The sequence below is a fragment of the Octopus sinensis genome, linkage group LG2 (genome assembly GCF_006345805.1).
Source record: "Octopus sinensis linkage group LG2, ASM634580v1, whole genome shotgun sequence".
In the NCBI taxonomy this organism is placed as follows: domain Eukaryota; kingdom Metazoa; phylum Mollusca; class Cephalopoda; order Octopoda; family Octopodidae; genus Octopus; species Octopus sinensis.
Genome location: NC_042998.1, coordinates 61,200,477 through 61,217,257, shown reverse-complemented (window position 1 = coordinate 61,217,257; position 16,781 = coordinate 61,200,477). Strand labels below are relative to the sequence as shown.

The following is a 16,781-nucleotide window of genomic DNA, read 5'->3' as shown; positions in this document are numbered from 1 at the left end:
GCACCACCTTTAATCGAGCAACTCGACCCCGGGACTTATTCTATCGGTCTATTTTGCCGAACCGCTAAGTAACGGGGACATAAACACACCAGCATCGGTTGCCAAGCAATGCTATGGGGACAAACACAGACGCACAAACACACACACGCATATATATACATATATACCACGGGCTTCTTTCAGTTTCCGTCTACCAAATCCACTCACAAGGCTTTGGTCGGCCCGAGACTATAGTAGAAGACCCTTGCCCAGGGTGCCACGCAGTGGAACTGAACCCGGGGGAAAAATATGGAGTCGATGCAGGAATCGGAATTCAGAGATCCAAGAATATATCTATTGAGCCCCAACGACATTATAAAATGCTTTATAACAAAATTATCAGTACAATAGTTGACCAAATAAAAGCACGATATTCATCCTTAGAAGAGTTTAAATTCATGGAACTTTCGAATTTCAACAAATTTGATGAGTATTGCAAACAATTTAAAAATCATGTGTACTATTTAAGAAGGGTGGTCCCGGTGCGCGGTCCCGGTGCGTGCACCCGAGCATCCACGCCAGCTAGTCATGACTAGTCGATCCTTACTTTGTGTTTTATTTACTTTGTTTAAAACATTATTTACTTTGTGTTTTATATATTTTGTTTAAAAAATTTATTTACTTTGCTAGATAGTCGTAGGATCGACTAGCCAGCGCGGATGCGCGAGCGCGCCCAACTCTTCTTAAATAGTACCAGGGCGACGTTTTTTTTTTTTTATTCTAGGTCATACGGGATTGATTGCATATTCAGAATCTCCCATATGTAAATCGTCGGAATTCGAAAATTTTTTTTACTGAAAAATTGCCCGGGGGGGGGGGGAGGGAGAAATTCATTGCATGCCCAGCCCCGGACGTCACCGCACGCCACTGGTATCTTCCCAGGATGTCTCAGGCTAGAATATGTATTATAGTCTATATATATATACAACTGACGATGCATGTATGGGTGCATGTAAATGTGTGTGTGTCTGTCTGTCTCTATGTGTGCATCACTAAAACTCGAGAACACCCCTTCTGATTTCATTCAAATTTCACACCTGCCTTACTTAGGGTCCATGCTGTATCATTATTCAAACAAATTTTCAACTTCTTGCCTAATGTGATCCTGGAGCAATCTCTTATCTCTTACACTATTTCAGTATTACTTGTCAAAAGTGAAACAAGAAAATTGCTATTGTAATGTGAGTTAATACATTCACTGTGATACATTTATGTATGTATATGTATATATATGCATATATATGTATATGTATATGTATGTTTACATATATATGCATACATATCAGATCAGATTGTAGCCTGTTGCAGCCTTCTGACTTGCCAGACATCAGTCAGACCATGCAATCCATGCTAGCATGGAAAGCAGATATTAGACGACAGACACCATCATAAATACCAACTCTAATGTGCGTGCATGAATGTGTGTGTGCGTGTATGTGTGCATGTGCGTATGTGGGGGGGGGGGTGAGGATAAAATATACATGTACTCATACTTTGAGTTCTATCTTTCCTGTTTGCACCAACGTACCTATATATATATGTGTGCGTGTGTGTGTGTGTATGTTGTGTGTGTGTGTGTGTGTTTGTTTGAGTGTGTGTGTGTGAATGTTTGTATCTATGTATGTATGTATGTATACATGCAGATTTGTATGTGTTGTTTTATGTATGTAATCTCAAACATATTAGTCACATATCTAGACATGCTCATATAAATTTAAACAATAAACTTCTGGAAAGTTTTACAGATTTAAACAGTCACAGAAGATCTATAGATTTTGAATCAGTTTTCTCCTTTCTGGTTTTGAGAAGCCCAATTTCTCAAGATTGATATTTATGCAGTGTGTTACATATCCCAGTACCCCAATAGTTACAGGTATAAACATGTGTGTATGTATGTGTGTGTGTGTGTGTGTGTGTGTTTGTCTATAAGCAGGTACAAATGTGTATCTCTATGAGCATATATTTCTATGAGGTGGATGAAAACAACTTACCCAGTGGCCTGAAATTGCTGGTTTTGTGCCAAAATTCAAAACCAATATTACTGAAATCTCATAAAGTATCTACAAAGGTTAGTACAGTTGGTAATATGGATAACTTAGAATACAATGGAGTTAATCATCATCGTTTAACGTCCGTTTTCCGCGCTAGCACGGGTTGGACGGTTCGACCGGGGTCTGGGGAGCCAGAGGCTGCTCCAGGCTCCAGTCTGATCTGGCAGTGTTTCTACAGCTATTGAACTAAAAAGGGAAATATGTTATTACGTTGGCGTAAATAGGTAAGTTAATAGCAATATTTCTGCTTCGTTTTACAGGTGAGTTAATGACAATATTTTTTGTTTCTTTTAAATCTTTACTCGGTTTACTGATAGGTTATTATTGTTGTTGTTCTGTAGCCAGATATCTTTCGTAATCTGGCAGACTTGTGATAAAAACTGTCCCAAGTGTGACCACCCTGTCTTTTTTCACTTATTGTGAATCTGTAAATACATTAAACATATCTTAATATCAAAGTATCAAACTTTGGTTTGCTCCTAAGGTAAGCATTCTCTTTCTGTCTTCAAGATTAGATACAGGCTGCAAGATGCAAAATAATAAATACAAAATAATAAATGATAGTGTCATTATCATTCAGCATGAAGTACCAAATTGATTTCTATAAGTTTTCCCTTGAGCACTAGCATTGGTCAGTTTTTCTTGTGTCCCATAAAATTAGACAGTTCTTACTGCTCTTATGATGTTGTTTTTTCATTCAAGGGGACACATTGGGAGTGATGACAGAAGAATAATGAGGATGCAGGGAGTGAAAGTTGTGAGAAAATGAGGATAAGAATGGTGATTTGAAAGCAAGGTGGAGAATGACAAGATTGAGTGACTGTTAGTTGTGAGCCAACAGAAATGATTAATGATGTATTAACATTTTGGGAAACTGATAATTAAAGTCAAAATTACTTATAAGAACACCATTTTCAGCTTTCTAATGTAGGAGATTCAATAACAAATCTCAACTGCAAATGTTTTAAAGTGGTAAATATTGTTAAAGATAATTTCATTTGTTTACAAAATCATTCTCCAGAAGTTCTTCTTGATTTATCATTTTAAGAAGATGTCATATTTTTACAGTAGTCTGATGTTTGATATGAGATATCATCTCCTGCCGATGTATCTTCCCAGAATGTCTCAGGTGAGAATATGTATGATAGTCTTATAAAAATAGAATCACATGTGGTCGTATCGTATAGGGAATACAATCGCATGCGATCCCATTCTTAATGAAATATTTTACAGACCACATAATACATACAGCGGCAATAGAACACAAGTGGAATGACAACAAGATTTCTTTTTGAGATATATACATTATTTATTTTACATATTTTATAATCATGGAAGTTTGTAAGTGTTAGCATGTTTTTGTGTCTGTGTGTTCGTGAGGCATAAAAGGTACTGACCAGAGAAATAACAATGGAATTTGGTTCACAGTTCATGTTGTTGGTATCAGCCTAGCAACAGGTAGTAGCAGATGGCTTAAGGTAGTTCTTAGAAGAACTAGAACTCAAGACAGATAATTGATTTACCATTTATGAGGTACACGGAGGGTAAGAGTTCCATATCAAGATGTTGCATCTCGTAGTTGAGATTAATTGAATCACTTGTTGTGTTTTATCTTTCTCTTTATATGAATATACTTCCAGATATATTAACTGTAGCCGTTTTTCCCGTGGTGATATTTTCACACTAACAGTATCAGAGGAATCTGTAACATCTTGTATACAAGCTAAATCTTCGTGGATAGTTATGCTTGGCAATTGCCTGCCTTTCGAACCGGAACATAGTTGCTATGCTGTGTGGTCAGAGGTCCGCCCTGAAAAGGACTGTAACCTAAGACGAGCTCTGTGGTCAGAGGTTAGTCCTGAGAAGGACTAGAACCAAAGACGAACTCTGTGGTCAGAGGTTCGCCCTGAGAAGGACTAAAACCAAAGATGAACTTTGTGTGGTCAGAGGTTCGCCCTGAGAAGGACTAGAAACCTAAGACGAATATTTGTCTGAGAACCCTTCTTTATATAAGGTTTATTGGGCTCAAAATGAACTTCAGAAATGGAAAGCTGTGATTGGCTGCTTGGAACAATGGCGCGAAAATAAGCGGAGGCAAATCGCGTCACGTGACAACCAGCGGTGCAAACGTAGTAGAGACCACGTGTCAGCCAATCGAATTAGTGTTTACAACAATGTTAAACTAGCCGAAGATGTTTGTAATCTCAAACGAGATTATTCTTAATACTCTTCTCAAACAGTGAAGATAGCAATGAGTGTAACAATATCGCTACAGTCTATATATATACATATATATATATACTAGCATTATGACCCGTCCTTGCTGGATCATAGTGCTAGTGCATGTATATATGTGTATATATATGTGTACATATTACATGTACATCTATATATATACATCTACACATAAAATACAAAATACAAAGTTATATCTTGGTATCGCTAGTGATAACAATACTCAAAATATATAACAGACTTGAATTGTAGGCCCATCTCTTGCAATTTCGATCAATTGTATCTTGTCCTCCTTTTTGTATAGAAGTGTGGCTACAATCCATTTTTAATTTTTTATCCTGAACGTATATTTCCACTTTGCAAGTACTCCCTTGCACGCTCCGTTGACTCGAACCTTGCTTCTATTGTGGCGAATTTACTGCTTCTAGTTAGATATCTTTCATAGTCGCACGAAGACACTTTTCGAAGGTGCTTTCCTCCAGGTGTTCAAATCTTTTTTTTTTCTCTACATTGTATACTTTATAGACAATAGTCTTTTCTTTAATTTAATTTTTTATTTCGTTTGGTGGTGTTATCCTAGATTCACCCTCTTTATCGGTGATCAATCTGAAATAGGTTTGTATTTCTTCCATTTTAATTTTAATGAGTTCGCGCCCACCGATGGTTGCAGCGAAATTCATTTTTGGACTTTCTTCTATCGAAGGCATTCTAACAAAAATGCTTCCATATAAATGGTGAAAATATTGTCAATTTCCCCAACCAGGGACACAATTCAATTTTTAAACAATAAACAAAGCTCCTTCTCCCAAAAGGGGAGGGTTACAGTTTACAATTATTTAACAAATGCAACACAACAACGTTTCCCTTACGAGGAACCAACAAACGTGATAACAATAGTTAAACAGTTATAATAAAAACAACAAACCTTACTGTGAATCAAAAGCAGTACACAGTTGATTTAATTTAATTTATTCCCATTCATGTGAAACCACTAATTCAAGTTCAAGTCATTGATGCAATTTTATACCAATTGCTGTTTTTACTTTTGTTATGTTACAATTATATTATACTTTAGTTTGATTTTAATTATTACTTACTACATATAATTCAATTGTTATTATTATCTCTAATTTTTATTGTTACGGTGAAAGTATCTGACATAAAATAGAGAAATGTATTTGTTTCACTTTTAACACGTAATACTGAAATAGTGGAGAAGATATGATATTGCTATGGGCTCGCCCTAGGCAAGAAGTTGAACGTTTATTTTTTTTTGCCCATGACACTACATGGACACTAAGTAAGGCATGTGTAAAATTTGAATGAAATTGGTTGTGTAGTTCTCAAGTTTTAGGGAAACACACGGACAGACACACATTCTCAGTTTTATACATATAGAGATATATAACTGAGAATGCATGTATGTGTGCATGTAAATGTGAGTCTGTCTGTATGTGTGCATCTCTAAAATTTTAGAACTACCCAAAGGATTTCATTCAAATTTCACACAGGCCTTACTTTAGGTTCATGCAGTGTCATGGGCCAAAACAATTTTCATCTTCTTGCCTAATGTGATCCTGGAGCAATCTCTTATCTCTTACACTATTTCAGTAATACTTGTCAAACGTGAAACAATAAAATCGCTATTGTAATGTGAGTTAATACTTTCACTGTGATATATTTATGTATGTATATGTCTGTATATATATGTGCACATATATGTATGCATGTATATGTATGTTTACATGTATATGCATATATATCAGATCCGATTAGAGCCTGGTGCAGCCTTCTGGCTTGCCAGTCCTCTGTTAGACCGTCCATTCAATGCCAGAATGGAAAACGGATATTAAACGAAAGACACCATCATAAATACCAACTCTACTCTATGTGTGTGTGTTTGTGTGTGTATGTACATGTGTGTCTGGGCAGGTGTAAAATATGCAAATACTCATACTTTGAGATCTATTTTTCCTGTTTGCACCAGCATACATATATATGTGTGTGTGTGTGTGTGTGTGTGTGTGTATGTATGTATGTATGTATGTATACATGCAGATTTGTTTGTTTTGTTTTATGTATGCATTCTCATATATATTAGTCACATATCTAGACATGCTCATATAAATTTAAATGATAAACCTCTGGAAAGTTTTAGAGATTTTTACAGTTCCAGTGGATCTGTAGTTTTTGAATAAGTTTTCTCCTTTCTGGTTTGGAGAAGTCCAATTTCTCAAGATTGGTATTTATGCTGTGTGTTACATATTCCAGTGCCCCAATAATTACAGGTATAAAAAAGTGTGTGTGTGTATGTGTGTGATTGTGTGTGTATGTCTATAAGCATGTACAAATGTGTATCTAGAGTTAATATTGGACCAAAACAGGGAAATATATTATTATGTTGGTATAAACAGGTGAGTTAATGAGAATATTTCTCCTTTGTTTTGCAGGTGAGTTAATGACATTATTTTTGTTTGTTTTACATCTTTACTAGGTTTACTGATAGGTTATTAGTGTTGTTATTCTTTAGCCAGATATCTGTCATAATCTAGCAGACTTATGATAAAAAGTGTCCCGAGTGTGAACAGCCTGCCCTTTTTCACTTCGTTTAAATTGTTAAATACATTAAATATATTTTAGTATCAAAGTATCAAACTTTCATTTGCTACTAAGGTAAGAATACGTTTTCTGTCTTCAAGATTAGATACAGGCTGCAAGATGCAAAATAATAAATCATAGTGTTATTCTTATTCATCATCTACTTCCATGCTCCCATCAATTAGCTGGGTCATCAATGTCCAAGTCAGTTCTTATTCAGAGTTAACATCCACTTTGACTGCTTCAGGTACACACGCATCTCACTAAAATATTCTGGATTTTCTTTAACAAGATACCCTTCTTAACGCCAACCATTTTATAAAGGATATTGCATATGTTTTATTGTAACACAGACACTAATAAGATTGTCATCATCATCACCATTTAAAATTGTTCTCCAGAAGTTCTTCTTGATTTATCATCATATGAAGTTGTAAGTTTTTTTACGGTAATCTGATGTTTGATATGAGATAACATCTCTCGCCGAAGTATCTTTCAAGAATGTCTCAGGTTAAAATATTTATTATAGTCTACACATATATATATATATATATTCAAAATGTCACTGCTTGTGTACCATTGGCGATTTTTTTTCTTCTGTTTTCTCTTCTCTGGATCTTTCCTTCTCCTATGTTTCCGAGGAAGAGCTCCCTACTTCTTTCCTTCTTTCCTGAGCTTCCAATAATACTATATTTGTTCCACATCCTCGCGTTGTTGTGTTTTTTTGTACTTTCATGTTTGGATTAAGTATATGTATTTATATATATATATATATATATATATATAGTTGTGAAGATAGTTGTGTGCAAAAGTGCTACACCCTAGCAGTGGAGGGAACCTGTGGAAGAGGTAGACCCAGGAAAACCTGGGACGAGGTGGTGAAGCACGACCTTCGAACTTTAGGTCTCACTAAGGAAATGTCTAGAGACCGAGACCTATGGAAGTATGCTGTGCATGAGAAGACCCGGCAAGACTAGTCAGGCCATAACCCGTGGCCCCGACCTGGGACGTAGTCAGTCCTGTGCATACCTTCCTTCTTGTGACACTTATGAAGACCTGTTGAGGCAAGTGAAAATCAAATCAAATCAAAACAAATCAAAATAGATGAACATCAGTGGAATTGTATTCTTTGTGGTACCAGTGCCGGTGGCACACAAGAAAACCACCCAAACGTGGCCGTAACCAGTACCGCATCGACTGGCCTCCGTGCTGTGGGCACATGACAAACACCATCCGATCGTGGCCGTTCGCCAGCCTCATCTGGCACCTGTCCCGGTGGCACATAAAGACACCATCCGAAGACCCGGCGACGTAGTCAGTCCACCTGTGCATACCTTCCCTCTTATGACACTTGTGAAGACCTGTTGAGGCAAGTGTGTGACACTTGTGAAGACCTGTTGAGGCAAGTGAAAATCAAACCAAATCAAAATAGATGAATATCAATGGAATTTGTATCTTTGTGGTTCCAGTACCGGTGGCACACAAGAAAACCATCCGAAGTGGCCGTAGCTGGTACCGCATCGACTGGCCTCCGTGCTGTGGGCACAACAAACACCATCTGATCGTGGCCGTTCGCCAGCCTCACCTGGCACCTGTGTCGGTGGCACATAAAAACACCATCCAAAGACCCGGCGACGTAGTCAGTCCACCTGTGCATACCTTCCCTCTTATGACACTTGTGAAGACCTGTTGAGGCAGAGGCAAGTGTGTGACACTTTGTGAAGACCTGTTGAGGCAGAGGCAAGTGTGTGACACTTGTGGAGACCTGTTGAGGCAAGTGTGTGACACGCGTGACACTTGTGAAGACCTGTTGAGGCAAGTGAAAAATCAAACCAAATCAAAATAGATGAACATCAATGGAATTTGTATCTTTGTGGTTCCAGTACCGGTGGCACACAAGAAAACCATCCGATCGTGGCCGTTCGCCAGCCACATCTGGCACCTGTGTCGGTGGCACATAAAGACACCATCCGAAGACCCGGCGACGTAGACAGTCCACCTGTGCATACCTTCCTTCTTGTGACACTTGTGAAGACCTGTTGAGGCAAGTGACACTTGTGAAGACCTGTTGAGGCAAGTGAAAATCAAATCAAATCAAAACAAATCAAAATAGATGAGCATAAATGGAATTTGTATCTTTGTGGTACCAGTGCCGGTGGCACACAAGAAAATCATCCGAACGTGGCCGTAGCCAGTACCGCATAGACTGGCCTCCGTGCTTTGGGGACGTAACAAACACCATCCGATCGTGGCCGTCCGCCAGCCTCATCTGGCACCTGTGTCGGTGGCACATAAAAACACCATCCGAGCGTGGCCGTCTGCCAGCCTCGTCTGGCACCTGCCAGCCTCATCTGGCACCTGTGTCGGTGGCACATAAAAACACCATCCGAGCGTGGCCGTCTGCCAGCCTCGTCTGGCACCTGTGTCGGTGGCACATAAAAACACCATCCGAGCGTGGCCGTTCGCCAGCCTCGTCTGGCACCTGTGTCGGTGGCACATAAAATCACCCACTACACTCTCGGAGTGGTTGGCGTTAGGAAGGGCATCCAGCTGTAGAAACACTGCCAGATCTGACTGGCCTGGTGCAGCCTTCGGGCTCCCCAGACCCCAGTTGAACCGTCCAACCCATGCTAGCATGGAAAACGGACGCTAAATGATGATGATGATGATGATGATATATATATATATATGTAACTTAGATTGCATGTATCTGTGGGTGTAAATGCGTGTCTATCTGTCTGTATGTATGCAACACTAAAACCCGAGATCTAGCCAACTGATGTCATTCATATTTCACACATGCCTTAGTTACGGTCCATGCACTGTCATGGGTCGAAGAAATTTTCAACTTCTTGCCTAATGTGATTCTGGAGCAATCTCTTATCTCTTACCCTGTTTAGTTATTACTTGTCAAAAGTGAAACAATAAAATCGCTATTGTAATGTGAGTTAATACTTTCACTGTGATATATTTACATATGTATATGTATATATATGCATATTATATGTATGCATGTATATGTATGTTTACATATATAAACATACATATCAAATCAGATTGGAGCCTGGTGCAGCCTTCTGGCTTGCCAGCCCGAAGTCAGAATTCAGCATGGAAAGCGGATATGAAATGGCAATGTTAATGATGATGATGATGATGATGATGATGATGGAGCTTCTACAATATAGATCTGTGCTGAGACATAATCATATTCACTGTAATGAAAGTCACTTATTTTTTAGTCAGATTATATATAATTTATATTGATATCTAGTATTGCAATGTCAGACAATGTTTTTGTGTATTACATATACAACCTGTTAAAATGATAATGAATCAGATATTATTCATTAACCGATTTACATTTGTATGTCTGAAATTTAACCTTATTTTGTCATAGCATTATCTTGTACCCTTACCCACAGGTTTAAAACTTATTGCCGTCTGTGTAAGAAGTTCTAAAGTTTTTCTTGGGCACGGAACCACTTCTCTAAAAACTGGCATTATTGTCTTCTATAGTCCAATAAGGTCCAGATGTTATTGTCTCCTAAAACAATATGTGAAACATTTCTGTATATTTATGATACTATTTAGGTATATTTTATAAAGCATTACTGTGACATTTTGTAATTAGTTGGTCTTAATTAACATCAGTGATAAATGTAGTATAACGTTGGTAACATGAATGGGATTAGATATTCTTTTTCATGTTGTTCTTATATTTACAATCAAAATTTTCAACTTCTTGCTTAATGTGATCCGGGAGCAATCTCTTATCTCTAACACTGTTTCAGTATTACTTGTCAAAAGTGAAACAATAAAATCACTATTGTAATGTGAGTTAATACTTTCACTGTGATATATCTATGTATGTATATATATACATATATATGTATACAAATATATATATGTTTACATACATATGCATACATATCAGATCAAATTGGAGCCTAGTGCAGCCTTTAGGCTTGCCAGCCTTCAGTGAGACCTCAGCATCAGAAGCGGATATTAAACAACAATGACGAAGGTGATAATGATGATGATGATGATAATGATGATAATGATGATGGTGATGATGATTATGATGATGATGAGGATGATGATGATGATGATGGAACTTCTACAATACAGATCTCTGCTGAGACAATCATATTCACTGTAATGAAAGTCACTTATTTTTTGGTCAGATTTTATACAATTTATATTGATATCAAGTATTGCAATATCAGACAGTGTTTTTTTTGTATTATGATGACAGAAAAAATGAGGATAAGAATGGTGATTTGAAAGAGAGGAGGAGAATGACAAGACTGAGTGACTGTCAGTTGTGAGCTAACAGAGATGATTAATGATGTATTAACATCTTGGGAGTGTGATAATTAAAGTCAAAAGTATTTATAAGAACACCATTCTCAGCCTTTTAATGTAGGAGATTCAATAACAACTCTCAACTGCACGTTTTTAAATGGTAAATATTGTTAAAGATAATTTCTCTTGTTTAAAAATTGTTCTCTAGAAGTTCTTGATTTATCATGACATGAAGATGTCAGATTTTTTAGTTGACTGATGTTTGATATGAGATATCATATTTCACAGGAGTATCTTCCCAGGATGTCTCAGGCTAGAATATGTATTATAATCTATATATATACTAGCATTAAAGACCCGTCATTGCCGGGTCATAGTGCTAGTGCATGTGTATATATATGTGTACATATTTCATGTACATCTATATATATACATCTACACATAAAATACAAAATACAAAGTTATATCTTGATATCACTAGTGATAACAATACTCAAAATATATAACAGACTGGAATTGTTAGCCCGTCTCTTGTAATTTTGATCAATTGTATCTTGTCCTCCCTCTTGTATAGAAGTGTGGCTACAATCCAGCCTACCTCTACTTCTGGAGGAACATTTTAAATTTTTTCCGGGACGTCCTACATCCCAGATATAAAGGTAAAAATAAAATATTTCCACTTTGCAAGTTTGTGTCGAGTACTCCCTTGGACGCTCCGTTGACTCGAACCTTGCTTCTATTGTGGCGAATTTACCGCTTCTGATTAGACATCTTTCATAGTCGCACCAAGACACTTTTCAAAGGTGCTTTCCTACATGTGTTCAAATCTTTTTTCTCTACATTGTATACTTTATAGACAATAGTCTTTTCTTTAATTTAATTTTTTATTATCCATCTAGACTATTCCATTTCTGCACGCTAATTTTATTTTTAATTTAATCCCATTCATGTGAAACCCCTTATTCAAGTTCAAATCGTTGATGCAATTTTATACCAATTGCTATTTTTACTTTTGTTATGTTACGATTATATTATACTTTAGTTTGATTTTAATTATTACTTTCTACATATAATTCAATTGTTATTATTAGTTTTATTGTTAAATTGAAAGTATCTGACATAAAATAGAGAAATGTTTTTGTTTCACTTTTAACACGTAATACTTAAATAGTGGAGAAGATATGATATTGCTATGGGCTCGCCCTAGGCAAGATGTTGAACGTTTATTTTTTTTTTGCCCATGACACAACATGGACCCTAAGTAAGGCATATGTAAATTTTGAATGAAAATAGTTGTGTAGTTCTCAAGTTTTAGGGAAACACACAAACAGACAGAGAGACACACATTCTCAGTTTTATATATATAAAGATATATACAACTGAGGATGCATGTATGGGTGCGTGTAAATGTGTGTGTGTCTGTCTGTCTCTATGTGTGCATCACTAAAACTCGAGAACACCCCATCTGATTTCGTTCAAATTTCACACATGCCTTACTTAGGGTCCATACTGTATTATTGGCCGAACAAATTTTCCACTTCTTGCCTAATGTGATCCTGGAGCAATCTCTTATCTCTTACACTATTTCAGTATTACTTGTCAAAAGTGAAACAAGAAAATTGCTATTGTAATGTGAGTTAATACATTCACCGTGATATATTTATGTATGTATTTCTATATATATGCATATATATGTATGCATGTATATGTATGTTTACATATATATGCATACATATCAGATCAGATTGTAGCCTGTTGCAGCCTTCTGCCATGCCAGACATCAGTCAGACCGTCCAATCCATGTCAGCATGGAAAGCAGATATTAAACGAAAGACATCATCATAAATAAGTTTTACCTACAGTTGACGTCCATTGTCCATGCTGGCATGGGTTGGACAGTTTGACCGGAGCTGGCAAGCCGAGGGGCAGTACCAGACTCCAATGTTCACAATTAGATTGAAGGTTCCACTCAAAATTACGCTGTCTCCTCTCATTCACCAATCACTTACAAATGTGTACTGGGGCCATTTTCTCATAGTGCTAGCATGCTGTATCATGGGCCAAACTTCTTGCCTAATGTGATCCTGGAGCAATCTCTTATCTCTTACACTATTTCAATATTACTTGTCAAAAGTGAAACAATAAAATCTCTATTTTAATGTGAGTTAATACTTTCACTGTGATATATTTATGTATGTATATGTATGTATATATATGCATATATATATATGCATGTATATGTATTTTTACATACATATGCATACATACCAGATCAAATTTGAGCCTGGTGCAGCCTTCAGGCATACCAGCCCTGTCAGACCTCAGCATCGAAAGTGGATATTAAACGACGATGATGATGATGGTGACAATGATGATGATTTTCTCATAGTGCTAGGATTTGTCAGGTTGACTTGCATCTCATAATATTATACAATTCTCATTGCTCTCTGATGTGGTTTTACAATCATGAAGACATGTTGAATAATTGAGAACTTTAAGTGATAACGGAAGAATAATGAGGATGCAGGGACTGAAAGTTACAAGAAAATGAGGATAAGAACAATGACGTGAAAGAGAGGTGGAGAATGACATGACCGAATGGTTGAAGCTAAGATACAATTATTTGTGAGATGGTTAATGATTTACTAACATCTTGAGAATCCAATAATCAAAGATTGTGTTACTTACTAGAACATCAATACCAGCCCTCAGTCAAATCTGATGATGATAATGAAGAAGATGATGATGGTGGAGATGATGAAATTGATGATGTTGATAATGGTGAGTATAAAACTGAAGTACCAAATTGATTTCGATCAGTTTTCCCATGAGCACTAGCATTGGTCAGTTTTCTTGCATCCCATAATTTTAATCAGTTCTTACTGCTTTTATGATGTTGTTTTTCCATTCAATGTGATACATTGAGAAGTGATGATAGAAGAATAATGAGAAAGAAGGGAGTGAAAGTTTTGAGAAAACGAGGATAAGAATGGTGATTTGAAAGAGAGATGGAGAATGACAAGACTGAGTGACTGTCAGTTGTGAGCCAACAGAGATGATTAATGATGTATTAACATCTTGGGAGTGTGATAATTAAAGTCAAAAGTACTTATAAGAACATCATTTTCAGCTTTCTAATCTAGGAGATTCAATAACAAATCTCAACTGCACATGTATTTAAGTGGTAAATATTGTTAAATATAATTTCATTTGTTTAAAAATTGTTCTCCAGAAGTTCTTTTTGATTTATCATCACATGAAGATGTCAGATTTTTCAGTTATGTGGCGAGAATGGATGAAGATAGTTGTGTGAAAAATTGCCACACCCTAGCGGTTGAGGGAACCTGTGGAAGAGGTAGTTCCAGGAAAATCTTGGACGATGTGGTGAAGCATGGCCTTCGAACATTAGGTCTCACCGAGGCAATGACTAGTGACTGAAACCTTTGGAAATATGCTGTGCATGAGAAGACCTGGCATGACAAGTGAGGCCATAACCTGTGGACTCTACCTTGGATGTAGCCAGCCCACTTATGCATAACTTTCTTTCTAGGGACACAAAACTCTGCTTACGAAGACCTGTTGAGGCAAGTGAAATCGGAATCAAAATCGAAATCATTCAAAAATCAATGGAAATTGCAGTTGTGACACCAGTGCCTGTGGCACGTAAAAGAACCATCCGAACGTGGCCATTGCCAGCGCCGCAGTTACTGACCTCTGTGCCAGTGGCACGTAAAATGCACCAACCGATCGTGGCTGTTGCCAGCCTCACCTGGCACGTAAAATGCACCCACTACACACACAGAGTGGTTAGCGTTAGGTAGGGCATCCAGCTGTAGAAACACTGCCAAATCAGACTGGGCCTGGTGCAGCCTCCTGGCTTCCCAGACCCCAGTCGAACCATCCAACCCATGCTAGCATGGAAAGCAGACGTTAAACGATGATGATGATGAGGATGATATAACTGAGAATGCATGTATGTGTGTGTGTAAATGTTTGTCTGTCTGTATGTGTGCAACTCTAAAACTCGAGAACTACCCAACTGACTTCATTCAAATTTCACACATTCCTTACTTAAGGTCCATGCAGTGTCATGGGCCAAACAAATTTTCAACTTCTAGCCTAATGTGATCCTGGAGCAATCTCTTATCTCTTACACTATTTCAGTATTACTTGTCAAAAGTGAAACAATAAAATCGCTATTGTAAAGTGAGTTAATACATTCACTGTGATATATTTATGTATGTATATGTATATGTATTTATATATATGTATATATATGTATATATATATATATATATGTGTGTGTGTGTGTATATACATATATATATATATATGTACATACACATATATATATATATATGCATATATATGTATGCATGTATATCAGATCAGATAGGAGCCTTCAGGCTTGCAAGACCTCACATTCAGACCTCAGCATGGAAAGCAGATATTAAATGAAAACGACGACAAATATGATGATGGTGATGATGATGATGATGATGATGATGAAATTTCTACTATATAGATCTGTGCTGAGACATAATCATATTCACTGTAATGAAAGTCACTTATTTTCTAGTCAGATTATGTACAATTTATATAGATATCTTGTATTGCATGTCAGACAGTGTTTTTTTGTATTATATATACAACCTGTTAACATGGTAATGAATCAGATATTATTCATTAACTGAATTACATTTGTATGTCTGAAATTTAACCTGATTTTATCGTAGCATCATCTTTTACGCTCACCCAACAGATTTATATCTTATTACCATCTGTGTAAGTTATTCTACAGTTTTTCTTGGGCACAGAACCACTTCTCTAAAAACTGGCATTATTGACTTCTATAGTCCAATAAGGTCCAGATGTTATTGTCTCCTAAAACAATATGTGAAACATTTCTGTATATTTATGATACTATTTAGGTATATTTTATAAAGCATTACTGTGACATTTTGTAATTAGTTGGTCTTAATTAACATCAGTGATAAATGTAGTATAACGTTGGTAACATGAATGGGATTAGATATTCTTTTTCATGTTGTTCTTATATTAACAATAACATCACCAGACAGTTTCTGTCAATCAGACCCTGCTACACAGGTGTAAGTTCCGAGTCCTCAAATTTTCTGGTTTCTTGGTTACTACCCTATCAATGCCAACCACATTGATAAAGAGATATCAAAGGGGAAGGTAACTTTGTTTGATGTATAGATGAGATTTAAATAGAGGTAACCTATATTCTTGAGAATCCGTTCTGTTGTACCATTCCAGGTACTTTTGTTGCAATATATGGATGATATGTTATATGTAGCTTATGATGTTGAGTGCAAATGCATAGTATTTTAGGGCATATTACCACTGTCCATTTCACTTGTGTAGAACTAATCATTGCTCATTTTAAAAGAAACTGTTTTTCTAAGGAGGATGAATGACAAGCAAATGTTTTCAAATATTTCAAGAATCAGATGACATTCTGGTGAACTGTAATGTGGGTAGTTAAAATTCAAGATTACCAGTGGCAACCTTTAACAGAGAGAGAGAGAG

The 16,781-nt window shown here is 36.7% G+C and overlaps 1 protein-coding gene across 11 annotated transcripts in view; it reads left to right on the top strand.

Annotated features, from left to right (window-relative positions):
- LOC115232413 overlaps positions 1–16,781 on the top strand; it is a 76,038-nt gene that overhangs the window by 52,973 nt on the left and 6,284 nt on the right. Inside the window, exon 13 of one of the 11 annotated variants that reach the window (XM_029802270.2) lies at positions 13,920–14,009. The exons of the other annotated variants lie outside the window; for them this stretch is intronic. Within the exon in view, the coding sequence (XP_029658130.1) occupies positions 13,920–14,009 (90 nt within the window). The remainder of the gene's footprint in view (positions 1–13,919; positions 14,010–16,781) is intronic. 11 annotated transcript variants of the gene reach the window in all.